The sequence below is a fragment of the Tripterygium wilfordii genome, chromosome 2 (genome assembly GCF_013401445.1).
Source record: "Tripterygium wilfordii isolate XIE 37 chromosome 2, ASM1340144v1, whole genome shotgun sequence".
Lineage (NCBI taxonomy): Eukaryota > Viridiplantae > Streptophyta > Magnoliopsida > Celastrales > Celastraceae > Tripterygium > Tripterygium wilfordii.
Genome location: NC_052233.1, coordinates 10,441,185 through 10,463,740, shown reverse-complemented (window position 1 = coordinate 10,463,740; position 22,556 = coordinate 10,441,185). Strand labels below are relative to the sequence as shown.

General features: G+C 38.9%; 2 protein-coding genes across 3 annotated transcripts; both read left to right on the top strand.

Annotated features, from left to right (window-relative positions):
- The first annotated feature begins 1,143 nt into the window (after positions 1–1,143).
- LOC120011122 lies at positions 1,144–1,677 on the top strand. The gene has a single exon (XM_038862182.1). The coding sequence runs from the start codon at positions 1,144–1,146 to the stop codon at positions 1,675–1,677; it is 534 nt and encodes a 177-aa protein (XP_038718110.1).
- A 10,821-nt stretch (positions 1,678–12,498) lies between these two features.
- On the top strand, positions 12,499–19,242 carry LOC120016540 (sulfhydryl oxidase 2-like). Of its 2 annotated transcripts, XM_038869375.1 has the most exons (12): positions 12,500–12,950; positions 13,683–13,707; positions 13,791–13,883; positions 14,700–14,881; positions 16,006–16,075; positions 16,182–16,250; positions 16,321–16,394; positions 16,481–16,637; positions 17,515–17,555; positions 18,218–18,364; positions 18,439–18,885; positions 18,995–19,242. In XM_038869375.1, the coding sequence occupies exons 1-12, from the start codon at positions 12,745–12,747 to the stop codon at positions 19,008–19,010; spliced, it is 1,527 nt and encodes a 508-aa protein (XP_038725303.1). In that variant the 5' UTR covers positions 12,500–12,744; the 3' UTR covers positions 19,011–19,242. The 2 variants fall into 2 exon arrangements, with proteins under 2 accessions (XP_038725296.1, XP_038725303.1); XM_038869368.1 differs by having other exon boundaries at positions 12,499–12,950; positions 18,439–19,242.
- The last annotated feature ends 3,314 nt before the right edge of the window (positions 19,243–22,556 follow it).

The following is a 22,556-nucleotide window of genomic DNA, read 5'->3' as shown; positions in this document are numbered from 1 at the left end:
TGTTTCTTCTGCTATACAATTAAGTAATCACCTACCAAATTCATATGGGCCACCACAAGATCCAATTCCAAGCAATATCTTATATACCCACATGAATCAATCCACAAACTGCTGTTTTAGTCGCTGGACATAATTCTTAGTTCTTAGAATGAAAAAAACTAGGACCTAGGACTTGCCACAAGTTTTTCAGTAGCAGCTGGACATCTCTTAGTATGAAGAAACCTAGGAGGCTAGGACCTTATGCTAGCCAAAACATCTTTTACAATGTAAAACACTCATTTGGTTATTTGATTATTTCTCTCAACAATGACAAACATGTTATTACAGCAATAATCACAACACTACAAAATCCACAAAACCCCCGCCGGGGCCGCTAAATCACATGATCATCATTTAAAAACTGAAAATCATTACTTAATTAATTAACAGCAACTTTGATAAAACCTGTATTTATCCAACAAAATTAGTAATATCTTTGATGTACCATTCCACTTATTAAACTTTTAAATTCACAGAAAAAGAAAAAAAAAAAAAAAAAACACTCTGTTTTCCTCTGCCTCAACAGAGACGTATAAAACAGTGTCAAAACAGACAAGTGTGAATAACACACAATCAAGAAAGTGACTTGAAACTGTTGAGAAACTTCCAATTCCATGTGCACTTGCCTGCCTGATCTTCTAAGCAAGCGAGCTAACTTGTGTCAACGAAGTCTTCATTATTTGCTTCTATGTTCTGATGACCTTGATAAGCTGGGTCAGCAGGGAAGTTGGGTCAGTTTGCAAATTGCAACAAAACAGAGGAGGATTCCAAGTATTCTAGTAAAAAACAGAGAACGAAGCGACGCAACTTCAACTTCCTTTCCTTTTTTCCCATTCCAATTAGCCAGTCGCCACACGTCTTCGCACACATAAAAAACCAACCACGCCAAGCCAAACAAACCCCATCACAAAGCGCGTACTTTTCAATCCAACTAACCATACCTTTGACACACTCTCTTTTGATATTCTTGTACCTATATATGTGTATATATACCCACAACCGCACCATTCCTTCTCATCGTCACAATCATCTCCTTGAACAAACAAAGAGAGAGAAGAGGAAGAACTATCTCTATTGTTCTTTAATTAGCTGTTTCTGTTCGATATGGGGAACTATGTGTCTTGTACTCTAGCAGGGCCTTTGATGAAGACCAACAAGGCAACAAGGGTGATTTTTCCGACAGGCGAAGTGCGGCAGTTCTGGGAGCCGGTGAATGCGGCGGAAATCATGTTGGAGTGTCCGAACTTCTTTTTAGCGAATTCTCAGTCTGTTAATATTGGTAGGAGGTTTTCTCCTTTGAGTGCGGATGAGGAATTGGAGCTTGGAAATGTGTACCTAATGTTCCCAATGAAGAGAGTCAGTTCTGTTGTCTCTGCCGCCGATATGGCTGTCTATTTCATGGCTGCTAATTCTGCTGCTAAGCGGATATCGGGTGGGAAAGTGAGGGCTTTGCCGGAGTCTGCTGGTGGGTGCAGCCATGATGTTCGAGAAAAGTCCCCAGAGAGGAGTGAATCCAGATTGAGTTTCGAGGGGATGGAGGAGTTTCAGGTACCGGAGTTTAAGTACAGATTAGCTTCTTGTAGATCAAGGAAACCTGCTTTGGAGACTATAAGAGAAGAGCCAGTGCGGACTAGATAAGGAATTGTGCAGAAGATAGAGATCTCTTGTCATTCTCTTCCTCCTCTATTTGCTCTCATGTAATTAAGAAAGAGAGATAGTACCGTTGAGGCAAAGTTTTGATCTTGATTAGTTGGGTAGTGTATATTGTTTTTGGAAGATCAACACCCATTGATTGGAAAAACAAATGGAATCAGATTGAAGATGTGTAGATGCTGTTTGATTTGTTATGATGATTGTTTGGTATAATCATTGTTGTTCTTATTGTTCTTAGGCGGTAAAACAAGATAGACATACTGTAGAAACAAAGTTTTGTACTTTTTTCCTGGTTTGGCATTGTAAGCATTCATTTTGATATTCTTGTATGTTGAGTCATATCTTTGCCACTTCAAACCCAGAAATCTCAAGTCATTCATTCATGCAAGTCGTCTCTTTTAAAACTCCCCAAACTTTGATCAATAGAAGATTGTGCCACTTGAGGATAGAAGCCCAAACTGCACTAGACCAAGCCCTTGGTTCTTGTTATCTTATATGACTTTGATGATTGAAGCTTCAAGTCGATAAAAACTGGATGGTATATATGTTTTTATGAATCAACTGCGCATAAATTCAATCCAAACAACTCGAATATGTATCGTTCGCTATGAGCCTAAGACTGTAATTTTGTCATTAAAAGGATCCTCTTGGTTGAGAGAGATTTGATCTTTACTTCTAAATCATATCGATGACTCAAAAGGTTTTGTATTCGATTCTCACTAGAAGTAATACTCTTATAGCCACATGTTGGGCTTTGGCTCAATTCATCATGTCGTAAGGTAAGAAACTTATGTGCACGCGGGTCTAACGTCCGAGTTTAGACACAATGTCTAAAAGATAAGTGTCTATCGTGCCGATCTCAATTAAAAAAAAAATGAAATAGCGTGAAATATAATATATCAAAGGAGGAAAGAAGCTTTCAAGGTGAAGGGCTTTGACTAGGAAAAAAAGTGGCTAAATATTTGAAGGCTTGAAGCCATTAAATCCGTGTATTCATAATAGTCAGACGACTCAGACCGTGTAGACTTTGTCACCGAATATGCTCCCATGTTAATTGTTATGAAAGGTATTGGACTAGAATTAATTAGGTGGTTCTACTTTACTGGATGAATGAAAAGCCCAGAATGACAGAGGAGGTCCAAAAAAGGAGTAGGCTTTGTTCAGCCCATGGGCTCAAGGCGGTTGTCAATGGCCCAACAAGCCAAATCTTGAAATGTCAAAGATATTATTATTTGCCCACCTCGGTCATACAGATTAGGAAGTGGGCCTTAATTCCAGTAAATGGGCCATCGATATAGAATATAGACATATAGTCAGTCACAACGTGTCCTGATTGGCTGATTCAGAGCAACAAGTGCAAGTAAAAATGGGCTGGGCTTAATAATAGTGTGGTTCTGGTTCATCATCTCCCATTACATGTTGGTCCGACCTATGAGTGACAAAACTTTCTCTAGTGTGAATGATTGAATTTGTTCGATCCGATTAAATTAAATTTGAACATAAATTTCTATATATGAAATCCGAGAACTTAACATTTTTGTCCCATTTAAAACCGGATCCAAGTCCAAACATAAAAATCTTATCCGATTTATTTATCCGGACCCTAACTCGAATTAGGTTATTATTCAATTTACTTGTCTGGATTTTATCATCCGACCCGAAATCGATTTTTTTTTACCACTCCTATGCTCCGACCAGAGTAACTGCCCTAAACCAGGATGTAACTTGTAAAACCATTGGCTCGTGATCCAAACAAGGGTCTTAAGTAGGCCCTTAAGTTTACAAGTTCTCGGATTTCAAAACAAACAGCTAATGGGTTTACAAGTTCCACCCAAATATCCAAACAAGGGTGAGTGAGTTTACTCACCCTCACATAACCCTCCCTACTTAACTCTCATCTCATAACCTCACTTAACTCTACTTTTTGCTATCCAAGCAGGGCCTTAAGTAGCATAAGAAAGCTCATTATTAATATTTTCTCCATTTGGCTAAAGATTTTGACTTTTTTGTGGTTGTATGATGAAAACAAATTAATCACGAACAGAACAATTTGAACATGAATACAATTAGCTCAAACAAATGGCCCTTCAATTCACGCAAATCATCCAAAACAAAATCAGCTCAAAAGATGCACAAAGAGTCAGCAAGAATCTAGCCCAAATCAGTTCATACGGCTTCCCAATCACATTTATCTCTCAATTCAGGAAGGCAGAACAAGGATTCAGCTGTTTACCTCAAGGATCAAGACACAACACAAGCAAGAAGCTGCCCCCGGAAATCGCTCTCTGTCTACTCACCAAATCTCCTCTAAATGCTTGATTCTTGACCAAAATTGCATGAGAAGGAGATTTAAGACTGATTTCCGGTAATTTGGAATGATTTTGGTGAATATTGGTGCAAAGGATGTGAGAGGGGAGAGTATTTTATGTCCGGAGGTCGTGAAGGAATGAGCGGCAAATGAAAACGAGGGTTTTGTGCAAAGAAAAAACAATTACTTGACATATGCCAGCATACGTCTGGGCTAATCTGGGACATTTACACAAATCAAGGGTCATGATCGCACAGAGACATATGCCAGCATATGTCTTGGCTGATCTGTAATTATTGGCAATTATAATTATCAGCAATTATATGAAAATCAATGGGAGTATCAAAGGTCATGATCGCATAAAGACGTATGCTGGCATATGTATTTGTGCGATCATGGCCCTTCATTTGTTTAAAGGTCCAGCATATGGCTGGGACGTTTACACAAATCAAGGGCCATGATCGCAGAGAGACATATGCCAGCATATGTCTCAGGCTGATCTGTGATTATTAACAACTATATAAAAAAAATCTATATGAAAATCAATGGGAGAATTAAGGGCCATGATCGCATAAAGACGTATGCTGGCATATGTTTTTGTGCCATCATGACCCTTCATTTGTTTAGACATATGCCAGCATATGTCTCGGCTGTTCTGTGATTATTAGCAACTATATGAAAATCAATGGGAGAATCAAGGGTCATGATCGCATAAAGACATATGCTGGCATATGTATTTGTGCGATCATGGCCCTTCATTTGTTTAACCGTCCCATACGTATTTGTACGATGATGACGTGGTACTCACTTACCAATGAATATTTTATGGGGATGGAGGAACGCTCTCGCGAGGAACGCTCTCAAGAGGAACGAGATCTGCTTAAGCGCAGCAACAAGAAGGTTAAAACCACCCTTGATAGGGTGGAGGACGGGGTGCATGATGTTGATATGGTGAATCGCGAGGAGGAGATAGTTGCTATTCAGGCTTCGGTGGACGGGAGTCATGGCAATCACCTTTCTTTTAAGGATAAGCTCATAGGGTTTGATAATGGGCCACAACATACTTGGGGTGGAGAGGATGAAGATGATTGTGTCTCAGATGACGATGGAGATATGGTGGAGGAGGAGGATGTTGATTGCCCGGTGATAACTGTATCAAAGGAGGAAAAAGCTAGATTACGGAGGCCATGGAAGCATACCCTTATTGTGAAGCTGCTAGGGAGACCTATAGGGTACAATTTCCTCTTGAAGAAGATTAAGGCGTTATGGCGTCCAAAGGCTCATTTGGAGTTGGTGGCTATTGACAATGATTTCTTCCTTGCCAAATTTTCTTCTAAAGATGATTATGAGTATGCTAAGTATGAGGGCCCATGGATGATCTTGGACCACTATCTTACGGTACGACAATGGTTTCCAAATTTTGACCCCAATCAAGATAATCTGGAGAATCTACTTGTTTGGGTTCGGTTTCCATGTCTTCCAATTGAGTATTATGATTACGACTTTCTTATGCGGGTTGGTGAGAAGATTGGTAGACCAATCAAGGTGGATGATACTACTATTATGGCTTCTCGTGGCAAGTTCGCTCGTTTATGTGTGGAGGTGGACATTAATAAACCATTGCTTGCTAAGTTTAAGTTGAGAAGGAGAATCAGACGCATTGAGTATGAGGGTATACATCTGATTTGCTTTGGGTGTGGCAAGTATGGACATCGGAAGGATATGTGTCTGTCTGGTGAGGGTCAGGTTCCGATGGAGACTGAAAAAAGGTCGGTTATTCCGCATGAAAGTACGGAGAAAATTGTGGATGCTTTACGAAATAGGAAAGACAATATTCCTGAAAATCCGGAGATAATGGAGAGCTTTGGACCTTGGATGCTTGCCACGAGGAAGATGCGTAGACCGCTTGCCAGGCAGGATAAGTATGGAAATTTGAATAAAGGGCGTAATAGTAGAGGTGACATGATAATTGATGTCTCTAAATCCAAGGAGATCACTCAGGGGCAATCTCGGTTTGCGTTATTGGACACGCATGAGCAAGATAATACGCTGGATAATATAATAAATGAAGAAATTTTGGTGGGCCAAGAAGATGTGGGTGGTGCAAGACTTGGTAGTAAAGGAAAGCGTCCCAATGTGCAGGTGCAAAAGGAAATATATAATATTGAAATGGGCCAGCCTGTTTCACATGGGCCCAATATGTACAAATCTAAGGGTAAGAATGATACTAGTTCTGAGACACCCAAATCTTTCAACAAGCCTCGGCGTGCAGCTGCTGAAACAGATCATGTCTTGGTGCGTGGATCTAAAGGCGGAGAGGAGATAGTTCGAACGGTGGTTAATAATGTTCGTCCTCATATTGTAGAAGAGCTGCCTCCTACTATAGAGCACCATCAGGATCCTCCTATGTTCCATACTCTTGGTCATACCATAGAGAATGATTTTATGGATGTTCGAGATGGTGGTAATACTGATACGCATGAACCTCTGCTAGTTGGTGGAGATTTAGGTGTGGCGCCTACTGTGGTGGAAGGCGTTGAGAATACTAAATCTTGATTTGTGCTTGGGTTTTCTGGTCTTCGTTGTTTTATTGTTAATATGGTTTTTATGGATTGTGTTATTTGGAATTGTCAAGGTGCGGCCTCGAGGGAGTTTAACCGCGCCCTAAAGGATCTTCTTCGCCTTCATAGGCCTGGTGTCCTGGGTTTGTTAGAGCCTAAGGTTAGTGGCTCTTACGCGGATTCTCTTTGTAAGCAATGGGGTTTTGCAAATTGGGTGAGGGTGGAAGCCTTTGGTTTCAGTGGAGGTATCTGGGTTTTTTGGCATGATAAGTATCAAATTGAGGTAGTTCACACCCACCCTCAATTTGTTCATTTGTGTGTTAATGGTGTTGGGGCTCGTAATTGGTTTTTGACTGTGGTCTATGGTAGCCCAAATGCAACTCTGAGAAAGATGTTATGGCAAGATTTGCGCAAGGAGGAGATTGGCATTACGGAGCCGTGGTTGTTAGCTGGTGATTTTAATTCAGTTGTTTCTTCTGATGAAGTCAGCTCCAACAGGCATCAGGTCCACAAGAGGTGCGCAGGTTTTGTTAATTGGATTTTTGATCAAGGTTTGATAGATATGGGTTTTTCTGGGCCAATTTATACTTGGAGCAGAGGTTCTCGAGAGTGTATTTTAAAGGGCGCTAGGTTGGATAGAGCGCTTTGTTCTGGTGGTTGGAAGGAGATGTTTCCTACAACCTCTATTGTCCATCTCCCAAAGCATCATTCTGATCATTCACCAATCTTAATTCGTTTTCAAGAGCAAGATCGTGATAACTGTATCAAATCTTTCAGGTTTCAGGCAGCATGGCTTACTCACCCAGATTTTCAAAGGCTGGTGAGGCAAGTTTGGGATGGTGGGCAGTCTGTGTTGGAAAATAATTCTAATATTGCGATTGCTTTAACTGGGTGGAATAGAAATACTTTTGGGAATATTTATCATCGAAAAAAAAGGTTGTGGGCTAGAATTGGAGGGATTCAAACTCGGATGGCAGTTAGTCCCTCCTGGAGATTGCAGAAATTAGAGTCCAAGCTTCGGAAGGAGTTAGATGTTGTGCTATTTCAGGAGGAACTTTTGTGGTACCAGCAGTCTAGAGAAAATTGGATAAGATCTGGGGATCGCAATACGAAATTTTATCATGCTTCTACTATGGTCCGTAAGAGTAGAAGTAGAATTGAAGCTCTGAAAGGGCCCAATGATATGTGGATCTCGGATCCAGCTTCTCTTCAGGTTATGGTACATGATTATTTCATGAACTTGTATACTATGGATGATAGTTGTGATATGTCTTTGATTCCTAGAGGTTGTTTTCCAGCTCTGAATATGGAACAAACCCGTGAGATTCATATGCGATTTTCGGCTGAAGAAATTCGTCAGGCTCTCTTTGATATGGCACCCTTGAAAGCTCCTGGCCCTGATGGAATTAATGCAGGTTTTTACCAGAGGATGTGGTCTGTAGTTGGGAACTCCTTATGCCGGTTTGTTATTGAGTTTTTGGATTCGGGTATAATGCCTTCAGGAATTAACGATACGCTTCTTGTCCTTATTCCTAAAGTTATGGTGCCTGAATATGTTAGCCAGTTTAGACCGATTAGCCTTTGCAATGTAGGCTATAAGTTGATTACTAAAGCTCTAACTAATCGTTTGCAGCGGGTTATGCCTAGTATTGTTTCTCCGAATCAAAGTAGCTTCGTTCCTGGAAGGCAAATAACTGATAATATTATTGTGTATCAAGAAGTGTTGCATTCTATGGGTAAGAAGCGAGGTGGTAAAGGGTATATGGCTATCAAGATTGATCTTGAGAAGGCTTATGATATGCTTTCTTGGGACTTTATTCAAGATACTTTGACAGAGGTGGGTCTTGATGATATTTGGGTTAGAAATATCATGCAATGTGTCACTACATCTCGGATGGCAGTTATTTGGAATGGGCACAGATTGGACTGGTTTAATCCTAGTCGAGGTATTCGTCAAGGGGATGCTATTTCTCCTTATTTATTTGTTCTCTGTATTGAGCGGCTGGGTCATATTATTAACAGAGCGGTTTCTCAAGGGGCTTGGGTACCTATTAAACTTTCCAGACAGGGCCCAAATCTCTCTCATTTATTTTTTGCGGATGACTTGGTGTTATTTGCCGAGGCTTCTATTGATCAAATGAATGTAGTCCAGGACTGTCTTAGAACTTTCTGTGCTGGTTCTGGGCAGAAGATTAGTCTTAAAAAATCGCAGATTTTTGTTTCGAGGAATGTGGACCCTGGTGTTGCTCAGGAACTTGCCCAGATGTCAGGATTTACTCTCACGACTCATTTAGGGAGGTACTTGGGTACTCCTTCTATTCATGGCCGAGTAACAATGGGGGACTATAATTATATTCTGGATCGTATTTCCTCTCGATTGCAAGGTTGGAAAATGAAATATCTTTCTTTTGCGGGGCGAGCAGTGCTTGCTCAATCAGTCCTTACATCTATCCCATCGTATGTGATGCAAACGACCTTATTACCGAAGGGGGTGTGTATGAATATTGAAAGATTAGTGCGGAGGTTCCTGTGGGGAGGTAATGAGGAGCTGAGAAAGGTGAGTATTGTTAATTGGGAGAAGGTGACGAGACCGAAAGATGCAGGGGGCCTAGGGATTAAAAGAATGTGTCAAATGAACCATTCTTATCTTGCTAAGATAGGATGGCGCCTTATTAATGAAAAGGATAGTCTTTGGGCCAAAGTGGTAAGTAACAAATACATTCATTCAGATGCTAGTCTGGACAAGTTACAGAGTAAAAATGGGGCTTCTAATCTTTGGCGTGGAGTGATTATAGCTGTCCCTATTTTGACTAAGGGTATAAGGGCTATGGTGCGCAATGGGAAGGACACTCTTTTTTGGTTGGATGTTTGGATTGGAGATAGTCCTCTGTTTGATATATCTTTAAAGAATGTTAATATGGTGGATATGTACAGGCCGATTAGTCATTATTGGAGGAGAGGGGTTGGTTGGAACTGGCATACTCTTAAGGATTTCCTTCCTAGTCATATTGAACAAAAGTTGGCGGCTTTCATGCTATCAGAAGATGATGATGTTGTGGATAGTTTATGTTGGGGCAAGTCTTGTAGTGGCGAATTTTCAATCAAGACTGCATATGACATTGCTACAGGTTATGAGGGGGTCAATACAAATAAGATATGGAGGTCTATTTGGAAAATTGAGGCTCCTCAACGGGTCAAGGCCTTTATTTGGATGGTTAAACATCAACGATTGCTATGTAATTCAGAAAGGGTCCGAAGAGGATTTACTGATGTTCCTTTTTGCAAAAATTGTCCTGGTGAGATTGAAGATGTGGATCACTTATTTAGGAGGTGTCCTATGGCAGTGCATATTTGGAACTTATTAATGCCTCCTGTTGAAATCCGTTGTCAAAACTTAATGGGTTTTCAAGATTGGCTTTCTTATAATTTGTGTAAGAATTCAGTTACTGACCTTGGGGCTAGCTGGGACACTATGTTTGTCGTGGCTATTTGGAGCATATGGAGGTGGCGAAATGACATGGTTTTTAATGATAAGGACTACTTGGTGGATTCTAAGCTCATGTGGATCAAGAGGTATTTGGCTGAAATCAAGCAAGCCTTTAGCCTTCATGCATCTGTTCTTGTACATAAAGGCATGTATGGTTTGCAAATGATTGGGTGGTCTCCTCCTCCTCAAGGATGGGTGACCCTCAATACTGATGGGTGTAGTAAAGGTGAGCATGGTGCAGCTGGTGCTGGAGGTTTGCTAAGAGACTATCGCGGTGTATGGTTAAAAGGTTTTTTTGCTAATATTGGCAGTTGTGGATCGATAGAGGCCGAACTCTGGGCAGCGATTCATGGGCTTCGTCTAGCTTGGGAAGAGGGTTTTCGCCAAGTTATTTTGGAGACAGATTCCTATATGGTTGCGGATTGGCTAAATAAGCAGAGTGTTCCAAAGCTCTCTCTTTCCAATTTGATTAGTGTGTGCCGGAAGCTTGTTCATCAAGCTTGGGAGGTGAAAGCAATTCACGTGTATAGAGAAAGGAACCGGGTTGCTGATTTCCTTGCATCTGAGTCTCTCAACCATGGCAATGGGCTAACGATTCTTCAGCATCCTATTGTTGGCATTCAGGGTCTGCTTTGGGAGGATTTTATTGGAGTTGTTTGGCCTAGGCGGATATTGCAAGTAGAGGTTTAATCCTTTGGTTTGTTTGTGGGTATTCCCCCTCCCTAGTATCAAAAAAAAAAATGAATATTTTATGGGCCTTGGGTTTTGATTGGGCCAAAGACTCCTTGATTGTGTGGGCTTTGTGCCTTTGTTGGATAGATGATAGATGAGCCTTTGTGGGCCTTTCTTGTTGGCTGAACTTCTCAGGAGCCTCATGTAGACCGTCCTGACACCAATGAGCCTTTCGAGCGTTGTTCAAGACCCTCGTGAGTTTTTGCGAGCGTAGACTCTCATGAGTCTAGTTAGTTCGCCGATTTAGTTGGACCTTGCGCATATCAAGCTAGACTTATTACACCCGAACAATGGGATTGGCTAGGTACTTTTGTCTTCACATGTGGCAGGCACTGTAATTAAGGTAAATGAGAGAGCATTTATCGGTGCAGATCGTCATATGCATAAATTTTAAAGTTCTAACAATGCTTTCATCAACAATTTCACTTTATTTTCTGAGGGTAATCACCTGATTTTTGTATTTTGCCATATCCCACTTGTTACCTTTCCTTTTGCAAGCAAGGACGCAATTTCGGGCTCGGCAACTGTAGGAGGTTCTACGTTCATATCAGGTAATTTCGCATTCAGTAGCCTATCTCCAATTTCTTGTCCAACCGAAGCTGTTGCAGCTTGAGCTTTTGGAGTTAATTACTTTGCTGGATGAGAACGCTGAAAATTCCTAGAACATTCCTTTGCTCATTTGCTGGTTGTGAATTGTTATTGTGAGAAGTGAACTGATAGTTGCGGTCCTTCTTCCTGAAACATTCCTTTTGGTCAGGCTTTTGATAGTAGAACATGATACTTTTTTTTTTGGAATCTGTTGACTCAAATTACACTATACATGCACTGTGAGTGTTTGTTGGACACTTAGATTTGATTTATTTACTTGATAGGTTTGTTTTTTGTGATTAGTAAGTGATTATTTGTCTATTTGGTAGGTTGTAATTGGTACTAAAAAGTCCCATAATATAAATGAGTTCTAATTTGACTCAATTGTTAAAATGTAGGCTTTTCAGCCGGCATCTGTATGCGATAGGGCATCTATCTACATTTGCTTTTGACATGGTGAGTGTGCTGCGTAGAACTAGTATTTGTCTGTTTTAGACTAGTGGTTTTCTCGAAGCTCATATTGTATATTGCCTGGTTTAGCCTGATCATGTTTCATATCTTTTTTCATCACACTTTTTATCAAGGCTTTTATTGATTGCCAATCCAAGTTCTTTAGATTTAGGTAGATAATGTGTGGTTTATTTTCTTCTTCTTATAGGAATCATTGGATGATCACTTTTACAATCTGAAAGATTGGCCGCTTGATGACCGTGTCATGGCGAAGCTTGAAAATATTGGCTTTGACCCTTGTTTAAAGGGATTGACATACCCTGTTAGACATAGTTGCTGCCTAGTTTGGTAGAAAAATATGATATTTCTGAGCATTCTTTCAATTTTAACAACCATAAAATATCTCACTTTAGAGGATATTTTTTTTATATCCGGCTTGCCAATTGATGGCAATGCGGTTACTGGAATCGATTATGATGAACGTCTTCAACATTCATGTCGAAATCTTCTTGATAAATTAAATACATCTAAAATTCTATCCAAATTATGATCCGGATATATAAATATTTCATACACTTATTGTTATCTAACACGAAATCGATTTTTTTTTGTCACCCCTATGCTACGACCCGAGCAACTGTCCTAAACCAGGATGTAACTTGTAAACCCATTGGCTCGTGAAGTCACTTGATCTCTGTCTCTTACTTCCGACCATAGGGCATAGGCTAGTAGTCGTCGTAATCCCCTAAAGCATTCTTTCTGCTGGAAATTGACCCCGCAGCACCAACTCTTCAGCTATTTAGAGTTTTAGACAACACAAAACACATAGCGCATCTCCCTTTCTTTCGCTCAAAAACACCAAAAAGGTTTTCCGTATAACCAGAACCTAATACACCATTAATCCCTGTGTGTAAGAATTCGTTTCCATGTCTCAAACTGATGTGGTTCTGGTTTTGGTTCTTCTGAGTTCATTTCTTCAATTGATCTCCGGATCGCGAACGATCCTTCGTGAAATCAACAACGACAACAAGGTCGAGGTCGATTACGCTGTTGAACTGAACGCCACTAGCTTCGATGCGGTTCTTGGGGACACGCCTGCCACCTACGCCGTCGTCGAGTTCTTCGCGAATTGGTTAGTGTCTTCCTTATTATTACTGTTGCTTGTTTTCTGTTTATTGAGCATTAGTTTTACTGGAGCTTGTTTGACATCAAAATTTTTGTTATTCCGGAGCTATCGAACGGGAATTGTGAGCATTTTGAATGCAAAAAATCGTATTGGTTGTATCGATCAATTTGATGTTTTAGCTTGCAGATGATGGATTAGAACAAGTGAACGACCATTTCTATTTTTTGTCTTTAATCTATTGAGTCCTTATATTCATTTACCTCCGACTAACTCATACAACAGTCACGAGTCACTGTGGTTACTTTGATCCCAGCTTACAAATTACTTTTTGGAGTTGTTTGCAGTTGTTGACAGTGTCATGATCATGATGTCTTTCGCTGTTTCTAGCAATCACATCAAGCTTTGTATGCATGATAATGAGATATCTATTGCTTAGAATTTAAAATTATTCCCAGTTATTTGACAATTATCTAGCTTCTAAAATGACGATGTTGATACCAAAATAGTGTCGTGATATTATTTTTTTCTATTAGTTGTACTTTTTAAAAAAGAAATTTTGACTTTGATACAAGCTGTATTTCAGTAACATGCTTTAGTTGGTTCAAGTCTCAAAGTCCATATGTCATAGTGCTTTGCCATTCAGCCTTGTGTTCGCGAAATTTTTGATGATGTACCATTGTTCGTTTGTGACGTATCTTACATTAGTTTTTTTCTTTCTCTTCAATTATTGCAATTCAGGTGTCCTGCTTGCAGAAACTATAAGGTATGACATGATCTTTTCCGTAATCCATTTCTGAATATATATATTTTTATATATTCTTAGTTGTTTGGGATTCAAATCTGCAGCCCCATTATGAAAAGGTTGCAAGGCTCTTTAATGGACCTCATGCAGTGCATCCTGGTATTTTATTGATGACAAGGGTGGACTGTGCATCGAAGGTATATACAATATGGCTTATTGATTTACATTTTCATTTGATCTACATGGAACATCGCATTTTCTTAAACATTCCAAAAGTTGGCTTCTAGCTGGTTGGCATAATTTCGTTTTCCTGTGCAAGATTTTTAGGGAGAAAGAAGTTCAAGGCACATGTACAACTGACCATATAGAGTGGGAAATACCTTTTGTTGATAGCATCAGTTGTGTTTAGAATTTTTTTTAGTTCCTCCCTGAAGTGTTGTATTGAATTGATTGCTCTTATAGAGTGTGGGATACCTGAATTGAGTGAGGTTCACCTCATCATAGAACCAATTTGCCTTTAATGAGTTGTTGGACTTCTTTCTTGAAACCAACCGAGTTCGGCTGAAACAAAACTAGGAATCGATGCAGTCTTTGAATTTAGTGAAAGCATTGGTTGCTTAAGTGGGGTTTGCGGAATAGGGATGACATACACTTTGGTTTCCTATAATGTCAGATTAGAGAATGAAATTATTGCAGTGCAGATAAAGAATTCAAGTTCAAACTATTTAATAGATGTTGCCTGTGCTGGGGTTGTTGTGGGGATGCAATGACCTATATAATAATCCCAATGATATTGTTTGCATATTAGGGAGAGCAAAAGAGTGCTGTTAATCATATTGATTAGTGCAAGTATTATGATGTTTAATAGAACTGCTTTCCGCTTTCTTCTGCTGCTGACACTCTATGTGGTGTTAGTAGATACCTCTCATTGGTTTTAAATATAGCTTTCTTCCATCTATTAGAAATCGGGGCTTGATGATTAATACGACCTTTTCACTTGTTTGGCAGCACAGATAAACAATAAACTCTGTGATAAATTTTCTGTGGGTCATTATCCTATGCTATTTTGGGGCCCTCCTTCAAAGTTTGTAGCTGCTAGTTTGGAACCCAAGCAAGAGAAGAGTGATATAACTCTAATTGATGATTGTCGGACAGCTGAACACTTGCTTAATTGGATCAATAAGAAGTTAGGCAGGTATGTGGTACTCCTCTAGTTTCTTAGGAAGCCTGTTCTATGACAATATTAAATGAGCTTGCCATGCTGCTCAAGTTAAGCTCATGAAAGAAGAAAGAACGGTTACTTGGTAAAACCATTATATTTATTTGTTGTCAGCATTTTAGAGAAAAATTTGATGAATTACATCCTTTGTAAAAAGTGGATGTGCGTGTGTGTGATCAAATTCTCGCATGATGACACCTTGTGAATTGGGCAGACTAGCTAAGTCGCCAAATCTTTGAAGACTCAAAGCTTAACTATGAGTCTTCAAACTTTGTTGAGTCGAAGATCAGTTTGCATTCATTAATCTTTGGCATTTAAGCTTTTCTATTTGTTTACTTTGTGTGACAATTTAATCATTTTGTGAAAATTTTCTTCTCATAATACTACAGTATCTCTAATTTAAACATGATATGGTCTCTTTTTTTTTTTTAGTTCCTCTTTTTAACAATACTTGAGTAAAAAAAAGTGCATGGTCCCTGCATTTTGAGTCTTGGCACCTGCATTTACACATTTTCCTAAAGACTTAGTCTATTTTTCAGGTGAACATTTGACCTAGTGGTTAAGTTGTAGAGGTGCAACGTAGAGGTCACAGGGTCAAACCCCGGAAACAGCCTCTCCGCATATTATGCGAGGGAAAATTGCATGTATCTTGCATGTCCCCGACCTCGCCCACTGCAAGAGCCTTGTGCACGGAAGTTGTTTACCTTTACTTATTCTCTTTTTCCAGATAACAAAAAACAGAAAAATATATCCAAACAATTTTCTTTGCACATTTATGTATTTTCCATGAAAATGAAAACAACTAACAAACAAACTGCAGCAACTTAATAGATTGTCGGAGGAAAATGAGATAGATGATAAGTAGTATTTTTGTTGTTAAAACTGTCCATTCTCTTTTGGCATGTATTTTATTATTGTTTCAGTCTATTATACATGGTAAAGTTTCATGATATCTAATAATAAGGAGCCAGTTCTTTTTAAAATTTAGGAGAAGGAAAATTTGAGCGGGATTGTTTGATGTTATATATTACACTCCTTATATGATAATAATTGTTGCCTTGGATGTTTTCCTCATTTCTTGTTGTCATACTTGTTAACAGCTCATATGGCTTGGATGATGAGAAGTTTGAAAATGAACAGCTTACATCAAATTTATCAGACGCTGGACAGGTTTTTCTGTGAGCATAGCTCTAATTACACTCCATAACCATAATATTCAAAAGCTCAGTTCTCTTATTTGAGATACTAACTTGTTTTGTCTGATGGCTTTAAAAAGATTGCACAAGCTGTATATGATGTTGAGGAGGCAACAACTACTGCCTTTGACATCATATTAGAGCACAAGGTAAATATTTTTCTGCGCGGCTATTTATTTATTATTTGGTTCACTCCCATCATTTTACGATTTCCTGCAGATGATCAAATCTGGAACTCGGGCTTCTCTTATAAAATTCCTTCAGCTTTTGGTGGTTCATCATCCTTCCAGGAGGTAAATGGTCTCACTTTTCTAGATGTACTTTTCTCTAGCCCAATAGGGTGGTTCCTTCATAGCCTCACTCTAGACATTTGTATTAGGTGCCGGAAGGGAAGTGCAGAGGTTCTTGTAAACTTCGATGGCTTTTACCCATCAACTATGCAGTCAATAAGCAAGCTGGATGTCGTCATGGGTAATGACGAGGGTGCACTGAGGAATTTGCAGATTTGCGGAAAAGAAGTTCCTCGTGGATACTGGGTAGGTGTGAAAGGCATTTGCTGATTAGTCTCTCTCCCTCTCTCTCTCAAGTGAGGCAGTGTTTTTTTTTTTTCCCTATGTTTTGCTCCATTTGTGCATCAAAATTTTAATGTTATCTGTAGTTTGGGCAAGTCTTAGACTCATTTTTCATGCATAATATGAACTTTAGCTTCAAATACTTCCAGTGTATTTTTAGCATTGTTGAAGTTTGAGATAACTGCGATTTGATTATCAATATTTGGTTGATTATTTGGCTTTTAATAGCTATCTTTTCACGAATCACAAGTGAGTTTTATGAAAGCATCATCTCTAACCATGCGATGGTTTGATCAATACTTGAAAATGTTCAACTATTTTCAGCATAATGCTTTACAAACCCACTAGATTCATGACCAAGCTTGCATAATTTCTGTGGGCCTAGTCAATTTATGTTAGTTTGGGTATTTTTGGTATTAGGATTTTATTATGGTTTAATTACGTTTTTTGGTTAACAAACCCACTAGGATTAGGCATATAAACCTATATAAATAAGGATGTAAAGTATTATTAAGGCGAATGATGATTCATGAAAAGACAACTGCTTGCAGCTGCTCTCATGGTTTGTGTGATGCAACCAAACCCTAGGCATGATGCCTAGGAACCCTAGGTGTGACGCTTAGGTTTACTTCTTCAAAGAGAGATCTCATAAAGTCTCTGTTTACTATTCACATAACTGTTCATGACAACACTGTTCACGGGTTACTGTTTATTCATATTTGTCCTACATCAACTTCTTACTTCTTTGTATCAGTCACATTGATGAATGCTCCTTACGATTTTATTGTAATAACTTAAAGAAAGAACTGATTTCTTTGATCTGGTCTTGGTGTGTCTGTAGATGTTTTGCCGTGGCAGCAAAAATGATACAAGGGGCTTCAGGTGATTGTTTATTTATTCCAGATGTTTTCATCCATCCTTCGCTTCATTTTCTTTAAGTTATTTGTATATATTTAGTGAATGCAAGCTTAAAAGAGGTTGGTAAATGCAGTGATTATGTAGATGCTGCTATGCATGGTACTGTTGCTCATATTAAAAAAAAAATTGCATTTGGTTGGTGATATGCCATTAGCCTGCTCTTTTATTTGAGGTTGGCATGGCCGTATAAAGATGAAATTGAATTTTATTCTCTATATTGCTTTTGCTTTTTTCTTTGTTATTTCTCTGTGTTTTTTGTCTGCACATGTTTCCATAATTTTTAGAGCTCTGGAGTAGTTTTATTAATATTGGAGTTGTAGTAGGCTAGTTTGTTACTTTGTTATACTGCCATTGAGAGGCTGGTCTACTTTTTCCCACATACTGACCTGACTACCTATTGATTTTATTATATTATTATATTTCAATATGCAAATGTCAATGTCCTATCACCCATTTCCTTCCTTGATATCTTACATTATTTCTTCTTGAATTTGGGAGCTAAATATCTTCCTAAGCCATCAACTGAAGGTTACTTATAGAACCGATTGCATAGGAGATCTCCTGTTTTCTTTAATGCTGTAGTTGTTATCGGTTACTTGGTCATTCATCTATTTGTATATTTGCAGTTGTGGACTATGGGTTCTATTGCATTCACTGTCTGTGAGAATTGATGATGGAGAGAGTCAATTTGCATTTGAAGCTATACGTGATTTTATTCACAACTTCTTCATTTGTGAGGAGTGTCGTCAACATTTTTATGAGATGTGTTCAAGGTAAAATAAACTCAACCTATGTTGAATTCAAGCTCCCCTAACAACCAATTTGCTTACTCTGCATTCGTTTTCAGTGTTACTAGTCCTTTCAAGAAATCCCGCGACTTTGCCCTTTGGTTGTGGAGGGCACACAACAAAGTCAATGAAAGATTGATGAAGGATGAAGCTTCGCTGGGAACTGGTGACCCCAAGTTCCCAAAGATTATTTGGCCTTCAAAGCAGCTTTGTTCTTCATGTTCTCTCTCTCATGGCCAGAAAGATAATGGAAGTGGTCTGGTTGATTGGGACGAGAATGAGGTCTTAAAGTTCTTGACCAAGTACTATGGGGAAACGCTTGTATCCTTGCATAAGGAAAAAGGTAGTCGTCTTGGGAATGACGTAACTGATGGGGCTGTTGAAGAGCTGGTGGCTTCAACGAATGCAATCGTGGTGCCAATGGGGGCGGCACTGGCGATTGCTTTTGCTAGCTGTGCTTTTGGAGCTCTTGCTTGCTACTGGCGTTCACAGCAGAAGAGTCGGAAGTATTACCACCAACTACACTCTTTAAAGAACATATGATGCCCAGGATGGTGAGCTTTTTCATTGATATGAGGATATTTTCTCATTTGTTTTCCTTGCACAACATTTCAGGCCAAGAAGAAGCTGATACAATACAAAGGCCAGACGGTGCCCAATCAGGTGAAATCTCAGACGGGAACCAAGATTGCGGCAATTATATCTTCTGGCTTGTCCGTTCCGTATACCTGCAAAGTTTTACCTGAACATTTTTATTTGGACTGTACAGATTAATCTGATATTTGGAAGAACATTGTCTTTAATTGCTGAATTGTATTGTGGTTTAATTTTATGCTCCATGAGGATATATTTTTGAGAGAACAGCCACCGATCACCAGTTTTGATTAGAAGCTTTCAATACTGTCTGCTTCTTTCTCCTCCCAGGCCATTTAACTCTATTACCCTGAATTGCTGGGTATTTGAGTGATAAATGTTTGTTGATCATAAGCCTCATACACGACGAGGGATGTTTGTTGGCTGCATCAGAGCTGGATATGAGGCTACACAATGTTCTTGAATGCTTGATGGTTCTTGTTGTTCGATACTTTTTATTGCAAGAAATACTTGCAACTCAATACCGACGGGTTTATCCCAATCGCAAGTGTACGTGCCAACTGACAGTATAATAGTGAATGGGGTCGAATCCACGAGGACTGATTAATTACCAACTATAACTACCAACAATAGTGTAAATTAAATTCAGATGCTTCTAATATTAATCTAGCAATAAAATTAAACTAAATATCAATGGATGAAAAACTAACTTGGGTTTGGCTTGCCAACTACCTCCACCTGTGCACACAGATTAATATGCAATCACACAATTTAAAAGTCTAACAATGTCAATTGAAAGGCCTTGGTCCAGCTGCAGTCAATTAGATTTCCCTAAACAACGATCCTGACTTTGGTCCAGTTGCAAGATCTTTTCTTATCAAAGGAGTCTTGGTTGGTCTATCCTAAGAGTTTCCTAAGACAAGCATAAGCACTAGGAAATCGACAGTTGCACAATTTAGGATAATGGTCTATTACCCAATCAATTATGTCCTATGTTCCCAAAACTTGGATCTTACGCAAGTTCTTGTTACTTCGTCAAACACCGGGTCATGGTCAGCCGAATATGTTTAACTAACAACTCCTAAAATTATGATGTTGATCAGGCATGCATAAAAATAGGAAATAAGCAATCAATCCAGAGAACAAAGAATTAAACTTAGTCTGATTGTCAATCAAATCTGTGCACAAGGTTTATGGTAGAAGAATCACCAAACCCTAGCTAGAAAAGAGTTTAGCTACACATGCTCATAATAAAAACCATATAAATACTCATAGACAATGTTCAAATCAATGGAAGAGTAGAAATTTGCTGAAGAATTGATGTGCCCAGCTTTGATGTTGCTTCTCCTCCTTCCTGCCGACACCCTCTCTTCAATATTTGGTCTTCGGCTGCGCAAAAGTAAAGTCCACCCTTTGTCTCAGCTTAACACTCTTTATATAGTCTTTAGCAAGCCCTAAACTGGCCCATCTATTCTTGCCACGTCAGCAACTCAATCACACAAGTCTGATTCCCGCGATCTGCGGCCGCACAGGTTGCGAACAGGTTACAAATTCTATACAGTAATGAATTTATTCTCCAGCAGTACCTGTTCATAAAAATACCAATATGGGCAGTATTTTGCACTAATCAACATAGAAAAATAATACTTTTAAACCCATAAAACTAGGTGTATTTTACACCTAACAAAATCCCCCAAACTTCAACCTTGCTTGTCCTCAAGCAAGCAATCAATCACGAGAAAGTTTAAATCATTTAAGCATCAGTTGAAAAACTTCAATCAAGAATTGGCACTACAAGTACTCTCTCATTATTGCAATGCAATATTGACATCCGGTAGAAAGTTGCACCGCCTCAACTCTGCTCACAACCACTTTAGTCTACACAATTATTCTCACACACCCTCACCAAGGTACACACATAATATGTAGAAGAAAATTTTCACTCTAGTGTATAAGGGTGGTGTTTACTCTCTTATGAATTCATACCCTGCAGCCATATGCTTGCATGTCCACCAACCTTACTTCACACTAAAATTCTCATTCATTGAATCAGAAGGACTTTATTGGGAGCACGAAACTTGGCTAAGGAAGGCTCAAAAATGCACAAAATCAATATAAATTGGATTCAAACTAAAGTCATCATAATCCAATCACAATTAAGTTTAATGCAACAAGGATAAGCTTCAAGGAATGGCATAGGCTAGATAAAGGTATGGTTCAAACAAAACATGTGATGATCATGCCATATACCATAGAGTCTCAAAAATAGGCATCCATCATGAGACTAATCCTAACTCCATCTAACCGACCAACATAATAGAATAACAAGAGCTTCCACTCCTCCAAACTAACAAGTCAGAGTATCACCAAAACTAATCAGATCATCAACATATCAACCAAATAAAATCAGGGTAAGGAGGTCCCGTCACGAATCAAATCAAACATCTCCCTCTGTTGAGCTTCAAATCTCTGCTGCTTTCAACCTCTGGTAACCATAGATAGATCTTGAATCATGAGCAAACCTTATTAGAATTTTTTCTTGAGAGACTTCAGCTTCTCTCTTTCTTCCTTTTTTTCTTTTCTTTTTCTTTTTTTTTTCTTTTTTTTTTTGTTTTTTTTTTAACTGGCTGCTTCAGATTTGAGTCTCCAATTTTTGTGTGAGCTTCAGGTAGCACTTAGGTTACAAACAGGTTGCAAATTCCCCAGAACTCTGTTATACACATCTTTTAATATTCAGAACTACCTTCTTTCAAACACCACACTTAAACTCCTCCTCATCTTATCAATCACCTTCCAAACGATAGTCTCATGATGAATTCTATTTTTATGACTTATGAAACATGCATAACACATCATAAAGATGGGAAGGTTTATTGCAAGAGAATAATACGCAATCAAAGGAATGGGAACAGAGGTAAGGTCCAAGGTAGGCCAAAATTGACAAAGAATGCCTTCATCACTTTCAAAGAACAAAAACATAGTATTTACTTCAGATGGTCTAATGCAAGTTCTAGCTATACACAGTCATGAAATTCATAGCACACAAAATTTTCTGAAGGCTCCTCACAAGTTACTTGGTGTTGCAAATAATATGTAAACTCAGCAGACATTCATTGCAAAAGGTCATGCAAATAATCATACCATCAATCTCAAGAGCACTTCATAACAATTAAGCACAAGTATGCCAATTCTCTTCTCAAAACAATTTCAAAATTTTTTTTTTTCAAAAATTTTCGGCAAAAGCAAATTCCCTCTCCCCCAAACTTGAAGTTGACATTGTCCTCAATGTTTAAAAAGAAAGAACAAAACGACAATTTGTGATGACGAAAATAAATAACAAAATGAAGTGAAGGAAAAGGAAGAGAGACTTAGCTGATTCAAGTTGTCAAAATTATGCTTCCCTTCCACATGGGTTACCTCCCATGAAGTGCTAAATTTATTGTCTTCAGCCGGACATAGCCTTATACTCGGTCAGAGATCAGTTGAGTGGAGATATACCACTTCATCCACGGTACTTTGTACATTCTCCCAATAAGGCTTCACTCGATGGTCATTAACCTTGAATGTGTGATCAGAATCTTGA

Excerpts from the sequence above, each read along its gene's own strand:
- LOC120011122 (XM_038862182.1), top strand. The coding sequence starts at position 1,144 with ATGGGGAACTATGTGTCTTGTACTCTAGCAGGGCCTTTGATGAAGACC.
- LOC120016540 (XM_038869368.1), top strand. The coding sequence starts at position 12,745 with ATGTCTCAAACTGATGTGGTTCTGGTTTTGGTTCTTCTGAGTTCATTT. Across the intron at positions 13,708-13,790 it reads CTGCTTGCAGAAACTATAAG|CCCCATTATGAAAAGGTTGC; the intron begins GTATGACATGAT and ends TCAAATCTGCAG. Across the intron at positions 16,251-16,320 it reads ACATCATATTAGAGCACAAG|ATGATCAAATCTGGAACTCG; the intron begins GTAAATATTTTT and ends GATTTCCTGCAG.